At 40.5% G+C, this 17,355-nt stretch overlaps 1 protein-coding gene across 8 annotated transcripts in view; it reads right to left on the reverse strand.

Annotated features, from left to right (window-relative positions):
- The window catches only part of MYO6 (myosin VI), a 173,917-nt gene that overhangs the window by 18,968 nt on the left and 137,594 nt on the right, over window positions 1-17,355 (reverse strand). For all 8 annotated transcript variants that reach the window (XM_008263127.4, XM_002714538.5, XM_070073859.1 and 5 more), the window contains exons 25-29: window positions 14,467-14,557; window positions 13,074-13,224; window positions 3,965-4,173; window positions 2,005-2,083; window positions 800-960 (exon numbers count right to left, since the gene is read on the reverse strand). In XM_008263127.4, the coding sequence (XP_008261349.3) occupies window positions 800-960; window positions 2,005-2,083; window positions 3,965-4,173; window positions 13,074-13,224; window positions 14,467-14,557 (691 nt within the window). The remainder of the gene's footprint in view (window positions 1-799; window positions 961-2,004; window positions 2,084-3,964; window positions 4,174-13,073; window positions 13,225-14,466; window positions 14,558-17,355) is intronic.

Raw genomic sequence — 17,355 nt, forward strand, 5'->3', positions numbered from 1 at the left:
CTTGCAAGAAGGTAGGTTATAATGGCTGAGTGGGACCCCATGTCTCTGCTTCCTGGCTTGCCATGTGATACTTCCTCCCTGTATGCTCCATGCTCCACTACTGACATCCTCATTAGAGGCCAAACCAATGGGCCCATTGATCCTGCATTTGAACCTCCAAAACTGAGTTCAATAAGCCTTTTCCCTTTATAAAGTTATTTGCCAGTGTGGTAATGAAAAGCTGAACACCACACTGCATATTCCTCCACACTCCACTATAGTATTTAGAGGTAATGTGGAAAGCTCAGGCACCAAAGTATTTCAATGTAATTAACATTCTTGCCTGGGAAAGGGAAACCCATTACCCTGAAGCACTGGAAGGTAAATTTCTCCTCATTTCAAGTATTAGAGTATATGATATATTTTTAAAAATTTGAATTAGTAAAATAAAAAAAATTTAAACATATTAAACTGTTTTATCGTAAAGTCACTGAGATCTATACTCAGTGTCTGAGGACAGGTATTTAGAAATCAGTTGTCTATGCAATATATGGTTTCAGAATAAAAGTTAAGTTTTTTTTAACAGTACTGATTAACTGAATTTTCTGTTATTAATTTTAAAAAATTTAAAACTTTTATGGAAAATCAATTGTTTCATTCACTTGTGTATAAAAGTGGACACACACATTAAAAATGATTTTACTTCAAATATGAAGACACAACAAATATGGTTCTCCTATCCCTTTCACATGGAAGTAACAAATAGGAAGGTGATGGAAAGCAAAGGAGAGGTTGCCACACCACACCCAGGGCCCCATACCTCCGAAGCGCTAGGTCGCCCTGGGCCTCGTCGCTGATGAGCTCAGCTTCGCTCTGGGCTATCCGCAGGGCCAGCTCCCGGTCCCTGCGCTCCTGTTCCAGAACTGCTTGTTGCTGGGATTCCTCCTCCCGCTGCCTGGCCAGCTGTTCCTCCACTTCAGCCTGACAAAGACAAAGAGCCATGTCACCACGAGTTCTTTACTTTTGACTAGGCCACTCACATTATTACTTTAAAAAAAAAAAAAAAAAAAAAAAAAAAAAAACACACAAACAAACAAAAAGTTCCAGGCCCGTCTGTGATGCCAGCATCCTATATTTCAGTGCTGGTTCGAACCCCTTCCCATCCAACTCCCTGCTGGGAAAGCAGTGGATGATGGCTCAAGTCCTCAGTCCTCTGCCACCCACATGGGAGACCCATGGAGCTCCTGGCTCCTGGTTTCAGCCTGGCCCACTCCCACCCCTTACAGGCATCTGGGGAGTGAACCAGCAGAGAAATCAATCAATCTCTCTTTCTCTCTCTCCCTTTATCTCTGTGTAGCTCTGTCTTCCAAATAAACAAGTCTTTTAAAAAACCTTAATTATTCCACACAAGTACTAAAGAATATATATATTTTAACTACAACTCTGTTCAGTCTCTATAGTCTTCTATATTATGATTAATGCTTCAAACACATGTGTATCTTTCCTCTTTTCCAAACCTAAGAGAAGGGAGAAGAACCATGGTTTCACCATTCTATCAATACCCCAAACATCACTTGAGTATCCTAGGTATCACATTAACACCCAACACCTGGACAGCGGATGGCAGAAACTAAGTGTTGGTTAGGCTTAGGATATATTATGAAAGCCAACACAATCAAAAACACAAATACATGATCAAATATTTGTAGACATGTTTCTTTTTAAAATGCTTAATGTGTATTAATTCAATTAATGCTTACAATTGTCTATCCCCCTGCTACAGAGAGAAAACTGTAGCCAGCATTACTCATTGTGATGTACACAACACACAATTTCTGTCAGTAACAGAGCCTGCATTGGAACTCACCTCTCTAACTCTAATGCCCTTTTCCACAACCACTGCAGAAACTGCCTTTGGTGTCTGGGATAAACCAGTGAGAGCTTATCAAGCAAACTGAGACCTCATTTTCACTTCTTTTATAATTTTGCATATTCTGTTTCAATAGAAATTCATGAAGAACTTACCTGGATACGTTTCTCATCATCTTCCCTTTTCTTTCTCTCTTCTTCTTCTTGCTTTCTCTTTGCTTCCATCTCAAGCTTCCTAAAAAAAAGCAGAAGACTCTTCAAAATAAAAGATCCTTTGAAAGGCAGTTTAACTATTAATGACAATGTAATGGAATTGGGAGCTCAAGTTAACCTCCTGGCAGTACAAGTCATCACTTTATTTTGAATAAAATAAAATCAAATTCTACTGACAGTAATTTTTTGAATATTTACTTATTTTAAAGTCAAAGTAACAATGACAGAGGGAGAGATAGACACCTATATGTACATACACAGAGAGAAATAGAGAAAGAGATCAATCTTTGATTTGCTGGTTCACATCCTAACTACCCACAATAGCAGGGGCTAGGCAGGGCAAAGCCAGGAGCCACTAACTTCATCTAGGTCTCCCACATGGCAGGCCTCATCTGCTTGCCTCCAGGTATGTCAACAGGAAGCTGGAGCACCTGCTCAGATATGGGATATGGGCATACCAAGCAGCAGCTCAACCTGCTGCACCACAACACTGGCCCACCCCATGTTTCTTTTTTTTTTTTTTTTTTGACAGGCAGAGTGGACAGTGAGAGAGAGAGACAGAGAGAAAGGTCTTCCTTTGCCGTTGGTTCACCCTCCAATGGCCGCCGCGGCCAGCGCGCTGCGGCCGGCGCACCGCGCTGATCTGATGGCAGGAGCCAGGAGCCAGGTGCTTATCCTGGTCTCCCATGGGGTGCAGGGCCCAAGCACCTGGGCCATCCTCCACTGCACTCCCTGGCCACAGCAGAGAGCTGGCCTGGAAGAGGGGCAACCGGGACAGAATCCGGCGCCCCGACCGGGACTAGAACCCGGTGTGCCGGCGCCGCTAGGCGGAGGATTAGCCTAGTGAGCTGCGGCGCCGGCCCACCCCATGTTTCTTAAATGAAGCAAACATAAATACAATTATATTCTATAATGTTTAACATCTCTAAGTTTAAGTTGGTTATAAAGGCTAGAAGTAAGAGCCCTCTACTCCTTCACCAACTAAACTCTACCTTACCATCACAATCCTCTAAAATGCTATCAGTTTCAAAACTGCAAAAACAAAAGCAAGTTCTTTCCAGCTCATAAAATATACAAGTTACAGCTTTAAGAATTATTTAAGAAATATTCAAGTATAAAAGTAGAACCAAAATTCAAATTATATTTAAAAGCAGTTTATTGGGCCAGCATTGTGGCAGAGAGTAAAGCCACCGCCTGCAAATATCAGCATCTTTGAGAGCACCAGTTGGGGTGGCTCCACTTCCAATTCAGCTCCCTGATAACGTGCCTGGGAAAGCAGAGGAGGATGGCTCAAGTACGTGAGCCTCTAGCTCCTGGCTCCTGGCTTCAGCCTGACCCAGTCCTGGCCAATTGTGGCCATTTGAGGAGTGAACCGGCAAATGAAATCTCTCTCTCTACATCTCTCTTTGTAACTCTTCCTTTCAAATAAATAGATCTTTTTATATATATATATTTTATTTATTTGAAAGAGTTACAGAGAGAGGTAGAGATAGAGATCTTCCATCCACTGGTTCACTCTGATCCAAAATCAGGAGCCAGGTGCTTCTTCCGGGTCTCCCACTTAGGTGCAGGGGCCCAAGGACTTGGACCATCCTCCACTGCTTTCCCAGGTGAATTAGCAGGGAGCTGGACCAGAAGTGGAGCAGCCGGGACTCGAACCAGTGGCCATACGGGATGCTGGTGCTGCAGGCTGGGGCTTTAACCCACTGCGCCACAGCACCGGCCCAAATAAATAGATCTTTTTTAAAAATTTAAAAAATTAAAGCAGTTTCTGTTATCGTTACAAGCTTCCCTAACTTTATACTTATTCTAAAATCAGCTTATTAAAAGAAGAACATGGGCAAGAATGCACTATTCTCCCTTTTACAATGCAGACAGCAATATACACGCCTTAATGCCTTACATTCGCCTTTCCTCCTCCTCTTTTCTTCGACGCTGCTCATCTTCTTCACGTCTTTTTCTTTCTTTTTCCATTTCTTCTTGAATGCGCCTCAGCCTTTCTGCTTCCTCTTCCTGCTGTTTTTTTTTCTGTAACGCACTGAGGAGTTCCTCTGAGCTTTTCACTAGGGCATCATATTCTTTCTGTATTTGCTGCCTTGTCATCATAGTAGACTTAGAAAACAAAATAATAAACATGTGCTTTAAGAATTGACTCTTCTACTAAATGTGAATATACTTAACAGTACTAAACTGTAATTCTGAAAATGTCTATGATGATAAAGTTAATGTTACAAGTATTTTACCACAATTAAGAAAAATATTCCAGGGCTAGCACTGTGGCATTGCAGATAAAACACCTGCCTTCAACACCAGCATCTTATATGGGCAGTGGTTTGAGTCCCAGCTGCTCCACTTCTGATCCAGCTCCCTGCTAATGCACTTGGGAAAGCAGCAGAGCATGGCCCAAGTGCGTGGGCCCCTGCACAAACATGGGAGACCCAGATGGAATTCCAGACTCCTGACTTCTGCCTGGCCCAGCCCTGGCTGCTGCTACAATTTGGGGGGTGATCCAGCAGTTGGAAGATTGATCCCACCCTCCACTCTCTCTCTCTCTGTTTCTCTTTCTCTCTGTGACTCAACCTTTCAAATAAATATTTTAAAAAAGAATAGAAAAATATTCTAATATATACATATATATCAAAAACTGGGAAGTTGGGAAGCAAGAATCCCATTGTCTTTGCTATACTTTTTGTGTATTAAATAATACCAGATCTTTTTTATCCTTTCTCCAGGATTCATCATTGTCAATATAAAATACTTGATATGATAAAAAGCTCATTTTAGGGTATTTATTATATCCCATATAATTCCACTAACCTATGACAGAAATTAGCTAAGAAAAACATTGAGACAAAATTCAACTGATATAAAGGGATAGATGAACTATCATTAACAAACAAGCACTGATTATATTTCCCCTTTACAGTTTTTTTTTTTTTTATTTAATTATCTAAAATGTATTTAAGAGGTAGAGAAACAAAGTTTCAAGCTGCTGGTTCACTCCCCAAATACCTACAATGGTCTGGCTGGGTCAGGCCAAAGCTGGGAGCTGAGGACACAATCCAGGTTTCTCACTTAGGGGGCAGGGACCCGTCATTACTTTCAGTATTTGCATTAGCAGGAAGATGGGGTCAGGAATCTGAGTTGGGTATTGAACCCAGGTACCCTGACATGGGAAATGAGCATCTTAACTTGCATTTAACTCCTAGGCCAAACTTCCTCCCATAGAGTCTTATTTTATATGCATATATATTTTTTCATTTTGTAATTTTTATTTAATGAATGCATTTTTACATAGATACAACTTTAGGAATATGGTGGTTCTTTCCCCCATACCCCCCCTCCTCGTTCCCATCCCACCTCCCATTCCCTCTCCTATCTCCTTCATTATGGATCATTTTTAGTACCAACTAAAATAGAGGACCAACTCTATGTTAATCATAGACTTCAACAATTTGTCCCCATGCCCACACACAACATACAGAACAGTTTGGGGAGAGAATTTGCAGTTGATTCTCATATTACAATTCAATAGGGACAGAGGTCCTGCCTGGGGAGCAAGTGCACAGTGACTACTGTTGTTCCTTTAACAATTAACACTCTTTTTTTATGATGTCAGTGATCATCCAAGGCTCTTGTCATGGGCTGCCAAGGCTATGGAGGCCTTTTGTGACCACAGACTCTGTCATTATTTGGACACAGTCATAAGCAAAGTGGATATTCTCTTTCTCCCTTCAGAGAAGAGTGTTTCCTTCTCTGATGACACTTTCTTTCCTCTGAGGTATCACAGAGATCCTCTGTGCAGCATGTTTTATGTTTTTTTGTCACAGAGTCTTGCCTTTCCATGCCTGAAATGCTCTCACAGGCCTTTCAACCTGACCAGGAAGCCTTATGGGTTGATTCTGAAGTCAGAGTGTTATTTACTGAGAAAGTTATTCTAGGAGTCTGCTGTGTGGACTGCTTCCCATGTTGGTCCTTCCTTCCTCTTTAATTCTATTATTTTTACCGGGTACTTGATGTTATTTATATTGCCCCTTTTAAACTTAGATCAGCCTCTCTGTTGCCTTTAACATTTAATATGATCATTGTAACAGTGAATATGGTGTTTATACCACCGATTCTTATAGGTTTGGAGCCCCATGATTAGTTCTTACGCTGTACCCTGACAGGTAAGTCTAGATGTCTGTATGCAGAACTATACTGTTTTACAGTTTTAGACTACCTCCTCCATATCTTATTCCCTCTTATTTTTAACTAGGATCTTATTCCAATTGCCTTAAAACACATATAATTAACTCTGTTATATAGAGAGTTCAGCATATAGTGTGAAGTAGAGAAATGAGAGAGAAAGAAAGAAAACAGAGAAAAAAAAAACAAAACAAAAAGGATATACACAGTAAAAAGTAACAATGGTAAACTGTCTCTCGACAATCAGGTCAAGGATTCTTGAAGACATTGATTCTAAAAGTGACAATTTCACTTCTATAGCTTTCATTTTAGCTATGCTATTAATTCTCCCAAATCAGAGAGAACATATGGTGTTTGTCTCTTTGGGACTGGGTTATTTCACTAAGTATGAGGTTTTCCAACTTGCTCCATTTTGTTTATGCATGTATTTTTAAACAGTTCTTATATATATTATGTTAAAAGACATATATTATGTTACATGACATGTTCATGCGAATACATTGGCTTTATAGAGCCTATAACATAATTTACTTAACTGTTAGGAAAGCAACAATTCATTTCCTGCCAACTTTTGCAGGAAAAAAAAAAGTCTGGGGCTGGTGCTGTGGCAGAGCGGGTAAAGGCCCGCCTGCAGTGCCAGCATCTCATATGGGCACCATTTCAAGTCCTGGCTGCTCCAGTTCCAATCCAGCTCTCTGCTATGGCCTGAGAAAGCAGCAGAAGATGCCCCAAGTACTTGGGCCCCTGTACCCATGTGGGAAACCAGGAATAAGCTCCCTGGCTTCAGATTGGTGCAGCTCCAGCCATTGCAGCCATCTGAGGAGTGAACCATCAGATGGAAGACCCTCTCTCTCTGCCTCTACCTCTCTGTAACTCTGCCTTTCAAATAAATAAATAAATATTTATATAAAAAAGTATCTTTGTGCTTCAAAATTCATTTGATTAACTAGAAGGACTGAAAATACTTTCTATCTGAGGGGATGCAGGGATGGTTCAACATAAACAAATCAATAAATGTGATATATCACATTATCAAATTGAAGGAGAAAAACCATATGATTATCTCAATGAATGCAGATAGAGCATTTGATAAAAATACAACATCCCTTCAGGATCAGCACTGAAGTGGCACAGTGGGTAAAGCTGCTGACTGTGATGCCAACATCTAATACAGGCACCGCTTGATGTCCAAGCTGCTCCATTTCTGATCCAGCTCCCTGATAATGGCCTGGGAAAGCAAGGATGGCATTTGTCTCCCTGTACCCACGTGGGAGACCTGGAAGAAGATCCTGGCTCCCGGCTTCAGCCTGGCCGAGCCCTGACCATCTCGGGAGGGAACAAGTGGGTAGACATTATCTCTCTCTCTGTCTTTCCATGTCTCTGCAACTCTTTCAAATAAATAAATAAATAAATAAATAAATAAATCTTGAAAAAAAAAAATACAGGCCGGCGCCGCAGCTCTATAGGCTAGTCCTCCACCTTACAGCGCCGGCATACTGGGTTCTAGTCCTGGTCGGGGCGCCGGATTCTGTCCCGGTTGCCCCTCTTCCAGGCCAGCCCTCTGCTATGGTCCGGGAGTGCAGTGGAGGATGGCCCAAGTGCTTGGGCCCTGCACCCACATGGGAGACCAGGAGAAGCACCTGGCTCCTGCCTTCGGATCAGCGCGATGTGCCGGCCACGACGGCCATTGGAGGGTGAACCAATGGCAAAAAGGAAGACCTTTCTCTCTGTCTCTCTCTCTCTCTCACTGTCCACTCTGCCTGTCAAAAATAAAAAAAAAAAATTAAAAAAAAATACAACATGTTTTCATGATGAAAACCTGAAGCAAACTGGGTATGGAAGGCACATTTCGCAACACAATAAAGGTAATTCATGACAAACACACAGTCAGCATTATATTGAATGGGGAAAAGTTGGAAACATTTCTACTAAGATCTGGAACCAGACAAGGATACCTACTCTCACCATTACTATTCAGTATAGCTCTGGAAGTTTTATCCAGAAGCCATTAGGCAAGAAAAAAAAAAAAAAATCAAAGGCCCACAAATTGAAAAAGATGAAGTCAAATTTTCCCTATTTGCAGAAGATATGATCCCATATACCGGGGAACCAAAAGACTACTAACAGACTACTGGAATTCATAAGAGAGTTTGGCAAAATTGTAGAATATAAAATCTACATACAAAAATCAATAGCTTTTCTATACACAAACAATGAATGCACAGCTGAGAAAGAACTTGTAAGATTAGTCCCATTCTATAGAAGAGTATGGAGATACCTCAGAAATCTGAATATAGTCCTACCATATGACCCAGCCATCCCACTCCTGGGAATTTATCCAAGAGAAATGAAACCAGTAAATAAAAGAGTTATCTGCACCCCCATGTTTACTGCAGCTCAATTCACAATAGCTAAGACACAGAATCAACTTAAATGTCCGTCAAACAAAGACTAGATAAAGAAAATATGAGATATGTACACTACTGAATACTACACAGTGGTAAAAAAAATGAAATCCTGCCTTTTGCAACAAAATAGATGAATCTGGAAAACATCATACTTAGTGAAATAAGCCAGTCCCAAAGGGACAAATACCGTATGTTCTCCCTGATATGTGGGAATTAATAGAGCACCTAAAAGGAAATCTTTAGGAGTAAAATTGACACTTCAAGGAGCAATGACTTGAACAGCCCTTGTCTTGACTGTTGAGAAACAGTTTTTTTCTTCATACTATCTGTTGAACTCTACTTAACACTGGGTTATTCATATGCGTATAAAGTCAATTGAAAATAGATCTCAGTAAAAAATAAGAGTGGGAATAAGACAGGGAAGAGGAATGTAACTGTAAAGCTGTATAGTTTTGCATACATTCCTACAGACTTACTTCTAAGGGTTAAGAACTTGCCATGGTACTCCAAATCCATTAATCTGGGTGGTAAAAATGCCATCTTAAGTGTTAAAGTGACCATATAAAGTGTTAAAGTGAATATATAGATAGGATTAAGTATTATAGCAATCAATAAATAGGATCAATAGAATTATAAAAGAGAATATTCTAACATGGGAAGCAGTCCACAGAGCAGACTCGTGGAATGACAATCAGTTTAAGTAGCACTCTGACCTCAGAATCAGTCCTTAAGGTATCTTGGTCTAACTGAAAAGCCCATGAGAGCATTTCAGGAATGGAAAGCCAAGGTACTGTGGCAAAAATGTTCTACATGAAGGATCTCTGTGAGACTGCAGTGGAAAGAAGTGGCCATCAAGGAAGAATGTACTTTTTTTCTGAAGGAAGGAGAGAACTTCCACTTTGTTTATGGCCTTGTCTAAATACTGATGGGGTTTGTGGATTCAACAGGCTTCCATAGCCTAGACAGCTCATGTCATGAGCCTCGGGCAGTCACTGATGTCATATATAAGAGTGTTAATAGTTAAATTAACAACAGAAGTTCCTGTGCACTAACTTCCCATGCAGGACCTCTGTCATCAATGAGTTGTATTATGAGAGTTAAGTGTAAAATTTGTTCTCAAACAGTTTGTGTGTGCATATGTGCAAACTGTTGAAATCTTTACTTAGTATAGAGTTGGTCTTCTGTGTATAAAGTTATTTTAAAATGAATCTTAATGGAGACTGGGACTGGGAATGGAAGAGGGAGGAGGAAGAAGGGAGGGAATGTGAGTGGGAGGGCAGGTATGGAGGGAAGAATCGCTATATTCCTAAAGTTGTACTTATGAAATTTATATTCCTTAAATAAAATGTTTCTTTGGAGAAAAAAAAAGATCAGTCCCATTAACAATACCTACAAAAATATTTTTAAATATATTGGAATAAATTTATCAAAGGATGTGAAAGATGTCCACAAAGAAAATTACAAAATATTACGGAAAGAAATAAAAGACACCAAAAAATGGAAGAATCTTCCATGTTCATGGATTGGGAGGATTAATAACATCAAAATGTCTTTACTACCCAAAGCAATTTATAGATTCAATGAAATCCCAATCAAATTACTAAGAACATTCTTCTCAGCTCTAGAAAAAAAAATCCCAAGATTAATGTGGAAACACAAGAGACCCTGAGTAGCTAAAACAATCTTAAACAATAAAAAACAAAGCCAGAAGCATCACAACGCCTGATTTTAAGATATACTACAGGGCAGTTATAATCAAAACAGCCTGGTACTGGCACAAAAATAGACATTTGAACAGTGGAATAGAACTGAAACCCCAGAAAATTTTTAAAAGGTTTATTTATTTATTTATTTGAAAGTCAGAGTTACAAAGAGAGAGAAGGAGCGGCAGAGAGAGAGCTAGAGAGAGGTCTTCCATCTGCTGGTTCACTCCCCAATTGGCCACAATGGCTAGAGCTGTGCCGATCCAAAGACAGGAGCTAGGAGATTCTTCTGGGTCTCCCATGCAGGTGCAAGAGACCAAGGACTTTGGACATCTTCTACTGCTTTCCCAGCAAATAGCAGAGAGCTGGATCGGAAGTGGAGCAGCCAGGACTCGAAATGGCACCCATTATGAGATGCCGGCACTGCAGGCAGGGGCTTTACCTGCTATGCCACAGTGACGGCCCTGAAACTCCAGAAACTAATCCATGTGTCTACAACGAACTAATCTCTGACAAAGGAGCTAAAACCACTCCCTAGAGAAAGGATAGTCTCTTCAACAAATGGTGTTGGGAAAATTGGACCTCTACAAGCAGAAGTATGAAATGAGATTTCTACCTTGAACTCTATGCAAAAATCAACTCACAGTGGATCAAGGATCTAAATCTATGACCTGACACCATCAAATTACTAGAGGAAAATAGGAGAAACACTACAAGGCATTGGCATAGGTAAAGACTTCTTGGCTAAAATCCCAGAAGAACAAGCTACAAAAACAAAAGTAGACAAACGGGATAACAACAAGCTAAGAAGCTCCTGGACAGCAAAGGAAACATTCAACAAAGAGGCACCTGACCGAACGGGAAAAAATATGTGAGAACCATGTATCTGATAAAGGATTATTAATCCTTTATATTTCCAGAATACAAAAAGAGCACAAGAAATTCAACTACAACAAAACAAACAATCCAGTAATAAATGGGCAAAGGATACAAAGAGGCAAAAATTTTTCAAAGGATAAAATACAAATGGTCAATAGATACAAAAATAGGCTCAGGGGGCCAATGCTCTAGCATAGCGGGTAAAGCTGCCACCTGCAGTGTCAGCATCCCATATGGGTACCGGTTGAAGTCCTGGCTACTCCATTTACAATCCAGCTCTCTGTTATGACCTGAAAAAGCAGCACAAAACAGCTCAAGTCCTTGGGCCCCTGCACCCACTTAAGAGACCTGGAAGAAGCTCCTGGCTCCTGGCTTTAGATCGGCCTAGCTCCGACTGTTGAAGTCATATGGGGAGTAAACCAGCAGATGGAAGACCCCTCACCACTGCCTCTCCTCTCTGTAACTCTGGCATTCAAATGAATGAATGAATGAATGAATGAATAAATAAATAAATAAATCTTTAAAAAGAAATGAAAAAAGAAAGAAAGAAATGCTCAGGAGCATTAGCCGTTAGGAAAATGCAAATAAAAACCACAATGAGGTTTCACCTCAACCCACTTAGAATGATTATCATCCAAAAGTAAAAAAATAAAAATTGCCAGCAAGGGTGTGGAGAAAAAGGTATCAAAATACACAGTTTGTTGGGAATGTGAACTAGTACAACCATTATGGAAGTCAGCATGGAGATTCCTCAGAAGTTTGAAAAGAGATCTACGATATAACCCAGCCAACCCACACCCAAGAATATACACAAAGGAAATAAAATCACCACATAAAAGAGTTATCTGTACCCCCATGTTTATAGCAGCTCAATTCACAACAGCTTTAAGACACAGACTCAGGTCCAGCACTGTGGCTTAGTGGATGCGGTCACCACCTGCAGTGCCAACATCCCATATGGGTGCCAGTTTGAGTCCTGGCTGCTCCACTTCGGATCTAGCTCCCTGGTATGGCCTGGGAAGGCAGTGGAAGATGGCCCAAGTCCTTGGGCCCCTACACCTGCATGGGAAAGTTCCTGACTCTTGGCTTTGGATCAGCCCAGCTCCAGCTGTTGCAACCATTTGGGGAGTGAACCAGCAGATGGAAGATATCTCTCTCTCTCTGCTTCTGCCTCTCTGTTAACTCTGCCTTTCAAATAAATAAACAAATCTTAAAATAAATAAATAAATATTTAAAAAGATATATGCTATGTCTATCAACTGATGACTGGATAAAGAAAATATGGAACATATACATTAATGAATACTATTCAACCATAAAAAAAGAATGAAATACTGTCTTCTGCAACAAAATGGAGGCAATTCTAGACCATTATGTTTAGTGAAATAAGCCAGATCCCAAAAAGACAAATATCATATGTTTTCTTTGATTTGTGGTAGCTAATATATAGAGTATAGGAGGGACAGACACTTAGTCAAGTGGTTAAAAGGTCTATATCCCACATCATAGTATCTGGGTTTGATTCCCAACTTTTCATTCCTGGCTCTTGCTCCTGATTCTGGCTTCCTGCTAATACAGATCCTGGGAGGCAGTGCTGACTGCTCAGGTAATCGAGTGCCTGCATTCTGGGCATGGGGGAGTGAACCAGAGGAAAGAAGCACACTCTGTCTCAGTCTCTCTGCATCTCAAATGAAAAAAAAAAATTTCACGGGAAATGGAATTAAAAGATAAGCTTATTTTGGTGCAAAAAACATTTTGAAATCTTTCCATAACTTTTTTCAGAACACGCATCCCTGTAAAAAAACTGAAAGCCACTTGCATTAAAATTACATACCTTAATTTTGGTCATCAAAGCATCAATAGAAATTTCAAGATCTTTGATCTGTTTGTTCATCTCCAGTTTTCCATCCTTCAATGCACTTACTACTTCGTTAAACTTATCAAGTCGTTTTTTCAGTGTGCCCACCTTAACCAGGCCATCAATACTGTAAGGAAAATACTTCATCAGAGTTTAACTGTACTATTCAATGCTTTAGGTACATTTTTTTTCAATAATAAAATGCCAAACAGATATTGCTAATCAGAATATTTCACTTTTGCTTTCAATATTATTTAGTATTCTCTTCTTCAGATCTTGTATTGAGGATAAAAAGAATCAAATACGAGTATGAATGACACTGATACCTGTCAATGAAATCCTCTGTATTTAGATTAAAACTTGCAGAATTCAAATTAGAGAACTTAAAGAAGTTACCTAATCTCTTTGAAAGGGCATGACAGATCAATAATTATTCAGACTTTCAAGTTTAAAATGTCTAAATTAAAGTGAAAAACTAAAATAAGAAATAAAGATGAAATTTACAATGAGACAAAATGTAATTACTACAATCTTGAAAATTATTAAAATAATAATGATGGTTTTTGTTTTATCAGTTCATAGGCTATTGATTTAATTTTTATTTATTTTACACTTATTATCCAATACATTCATAGGGAACAGGTTCCAGCAACTCAGGGTCCTTTCCACTGGTTCTGACAAAGTGGGCTTCTCTAGGTTGGGCAGGCTGGTGCTTTAGTTGAACTCAGGGATGTTTTTCTTTGGCTTCCTTCTTTCTCTGATCATTTTCCTTCACACATTTCGGGAAGCCATCTCAATCCTTAAGAGTACTTAATATGCTCAATAGGTACATTGATTCTCCTGGCCTGAATCTTGCCCCTGTCTCTTTATAGCAATGGCAAAAGCAGGCTGAGTAATACTGAGACTCCTCCTGTATTGCAACGGTGATGTTTATGAGTTTTTCTTTTTGAATCATACACATTCCCCCTGATGCCCACAATGTTACCTTTCTTGTATATTCAATGTATGTGGCCAAAGCAACAACTCCATGTTTTACAAAAAGGGCCAGAGAACATGTAAGGAGTAGGTGCTTCTCCTCTTTCCCTTTTTGTCTGTCATTTAAGCAAATTACTAGAAGATGGTGGTTTCCAACAAAAGGCCATATTGAGAGGTTTTCAAAAACCACTTCAAATTTGTAGACTGAGATAAGGAACGAAATAACGAATGAATAAGCTAATTTCAAATTTTACAAGCAGACGATTATAATCATGCTACAAAGAACATAAGCGAAGACCTTGAGAATCAAAAGTGTTTTCCATTATGACTGTATTTCCACTTTGTATTAAGGTAATTCAGTTTTGTAAGGTTCTTTACGTACTACCCATCTTACCGAGGTTTGTGTCTCCTTTTGCAAAGCCACATTCGAATAGTTTTTTGCATTTTTATACAGGCTTCAGCTCGATATTTTATTTTGTTTTTCACTATAAGAGCAAAATAAAATGATATAAAATTATTCAGTTTAAATTGGACATATAATACTAGAAAAGCATTCATTTGCACAAAGCAATTTTCCAGAAAAATGAACTCTTGATTCACACTATGCACCAGACATTAAAATCAGGAAGTTCAACATTTCTCTAGTTTCTCCCACTTCTTTTTAAAAAATTATTTATTTTCATTTTATTTGAAAGGCAGAGAGACAGAGATCTTCCATGTGCTCTCTCACTTTCCAAATGCCTGCAAGATCCAGGGTTGTGCCAGGCCAAAGCAAGAGTCTGGAACTCAATCCTGGTCTCCTACATAGGTAGCAGAGACTCAAGAACTTGAGCCCTCACCTGCTGCCTTCAAGGTGCATAATAGCAGGAAGCTGGAATTGCTAGTGGATCCAGGACTGAAACACAGGCATTTCAATATGGGATGCCGATGACCAAACAACATCTTAACTCCCCTCCTTTAATTCTTATACAGTATTCCATGTACATGGCTAGGTTTACATCTTAAATGCATTATTTCTTTATTTTGTTACACTAATGTTTCCAAAACTATCCTAAGCAACACTGTTCTGTAAAATGTGAAAGACGTGTCTTGAACAACTGATTTAGTTGGGAACATTGAGGAAAAGTTACATACTATACCTCAAACTTTGGGGTTTCACAATGAATATTCTGAGTAAGGCCTCTGGGGATCCTACAGTACAGGAACCTGTTTAACTTCGGTTACACAGAATTTCCTAGACCTAACCTTAAAACATTTTTTTCAGAACTTCCCTATTAACATCTTGCAAAGACATGATTACTGACCCCAGTGCCACTGTACAACATAGTCTACAAATGGATGGTACAGCACAGATAATTGTAACACAATGTGCTTCCAGTCACAGTGCAAAGTATAAAGCTGAATGCAATGAACTGCAGTGACAAACATGTGATTTTACATCAGACAATGAGCTTCTGTTATGTGTTTCTTTGTGATAGTTTTCTTTTGATCTATATTCACAACTGTCTAACAAAAGGCCTCATAATCATCCTTGTTTACATGGTTCTTTTTCATTAGGCCAAGGCCATTTTATCTTTCTATTAATAAGGAATGATTTGCTGGATTCTTTTCATGGGCCTGGCATTATTCCAGGTACCCTAGTAAATATGTGGGAGACGGGGTGGATAGCAATTCTAAATGTAACCAAATTGTTGTTTCTTACATAGCAGCCTACAGAGGAAATATTCACCAAAGATCCTCAGGTAACCCCAAGCCCCAAGCCCCTTACCCTTGTTTTGGTCAGAGATAAGTACTTGCCAGAACCTCCACACACTCCTCCAGGCAGAAACACACACAAAAGCTGGAGGTCAGGGGATTCCAAGATGGCTGAGCAAGGAAAAGACGTACTGCTTTTGATGAGGGGAGAAAACAGCAGAAGAAAAGCGGAAGCAGTGCATTCCCAGTGGAGAGCTGGAGAAAGTTTACAATAGAAATACTGCAGAGGGAAGACGGACGCCATGGAACAGTGTGGACTGTGTGGCTGCAGAGCAATGGTCACGCAAACCACACAGAACTGCCGCAGCGGGAAGCTGGAGGGCACACTTAGCTCTGGAGAGGGAGGGGAGAGCAGATGGGCCGCCAGTGATATTGCCTGAGGGACTTACAGACCACACTGCCTTTGAGTCAAGTCTGCAGCCCTAGTGGAGGGCAGGGTACCTGCCTAATCATGTGAAAGAAAAGCACATTTCTTGTGCCTCAATCCCTCCACAAAGGCGCCCAGCAACTGTTGGGGAGATGGCAACATTTTGATACCAGTAGAGGCTGTGGCACCTCTTGTGTGGACCTGTGACTGAGGGTTTTACCAGAGGAAAAATCTACATTCTCTATTGATTTTGAGATTGGCTGGGAATTGACAGGGTCTGGGCAGCCACATAGGACTGTGGGTACCCCCATGCTCTCAACATATCACAGGTTCAGGGGTTCAAACTGCCAAGGCAGACGCCCATAGGCAGCAGGCTCTGGGAATGTCTCAGTTCTCTCCATGGACAGGACAGGCTCGTGAGACTGAGTGGATCCTCCATACTCTGTGAGTGGACGACAGGGTATCTAGGTGTGGCTGAGTCTCTGGGCAATCACTGTGTTGCATCAGAGGCTCAGAACTCCCTGATGACCTAGGGTGGGCCACTACGATGGTGCCTTGCTCACACTGAGGATTACACAGATCCTTTGTAAGGTCCATGCACCAGGGTGGAAGGGGCGGGGTGTACCCAATGTGGGCTAACCCTGGTCAATGACCACCTTGGAAGAGAGGAGGCAAGGCTGATTATGCCAAGAAGCGTAATTATACCCTCTCCCCTGCAGACAATAGAGGAGATTTACGATGCCTAACTTGGGTGTCACCCTGGATTCTTGCCCCACCCTGGAGCACTGACCAGAGCTTCCTGGCCACACCCAGCACATACACTCCAATAAGCCACAGAGGCATAATTCAAAGATAAAATCCATCAGAAGAGAAAATCAACAAGTATTTCCACAAATAACTAAAAATAAATGCAGAAATTCAAGAAGCAAGAATAAGGAGAACATAACTACTCCAAAGAAACATATCAACACTTCAATAATAGAATGTGAAGATGAAGAGATTGATGAAATGCCTAAAAAGGCATTCAAAACAATGATCATGGCCGGCACCGCGGCTCACTAGGCTAATCCTCTGCCTTGCGGCACTGGCACACCAGGTTCTAGTCCCGGTCGGGATGCCGGATTCTGTCCCGGTTGCCCCTCTTCCAGGCCAGCTCTCTGC

Source organism: Oryctolagus cuniculus, chromosome 5, assembly GCF_964237555.1.
Source record: "Oryctolagus cuniculus chromosome 5, mOryCun1.1, whole genome shotgun sequence".
NCBI classification, from domain to species: Eukaryota; Metazoa; Chordata; class Mammalia; order Lagomorpha; family Leporidae; genus Oryctolagus; species Oryctolagus cuniculus.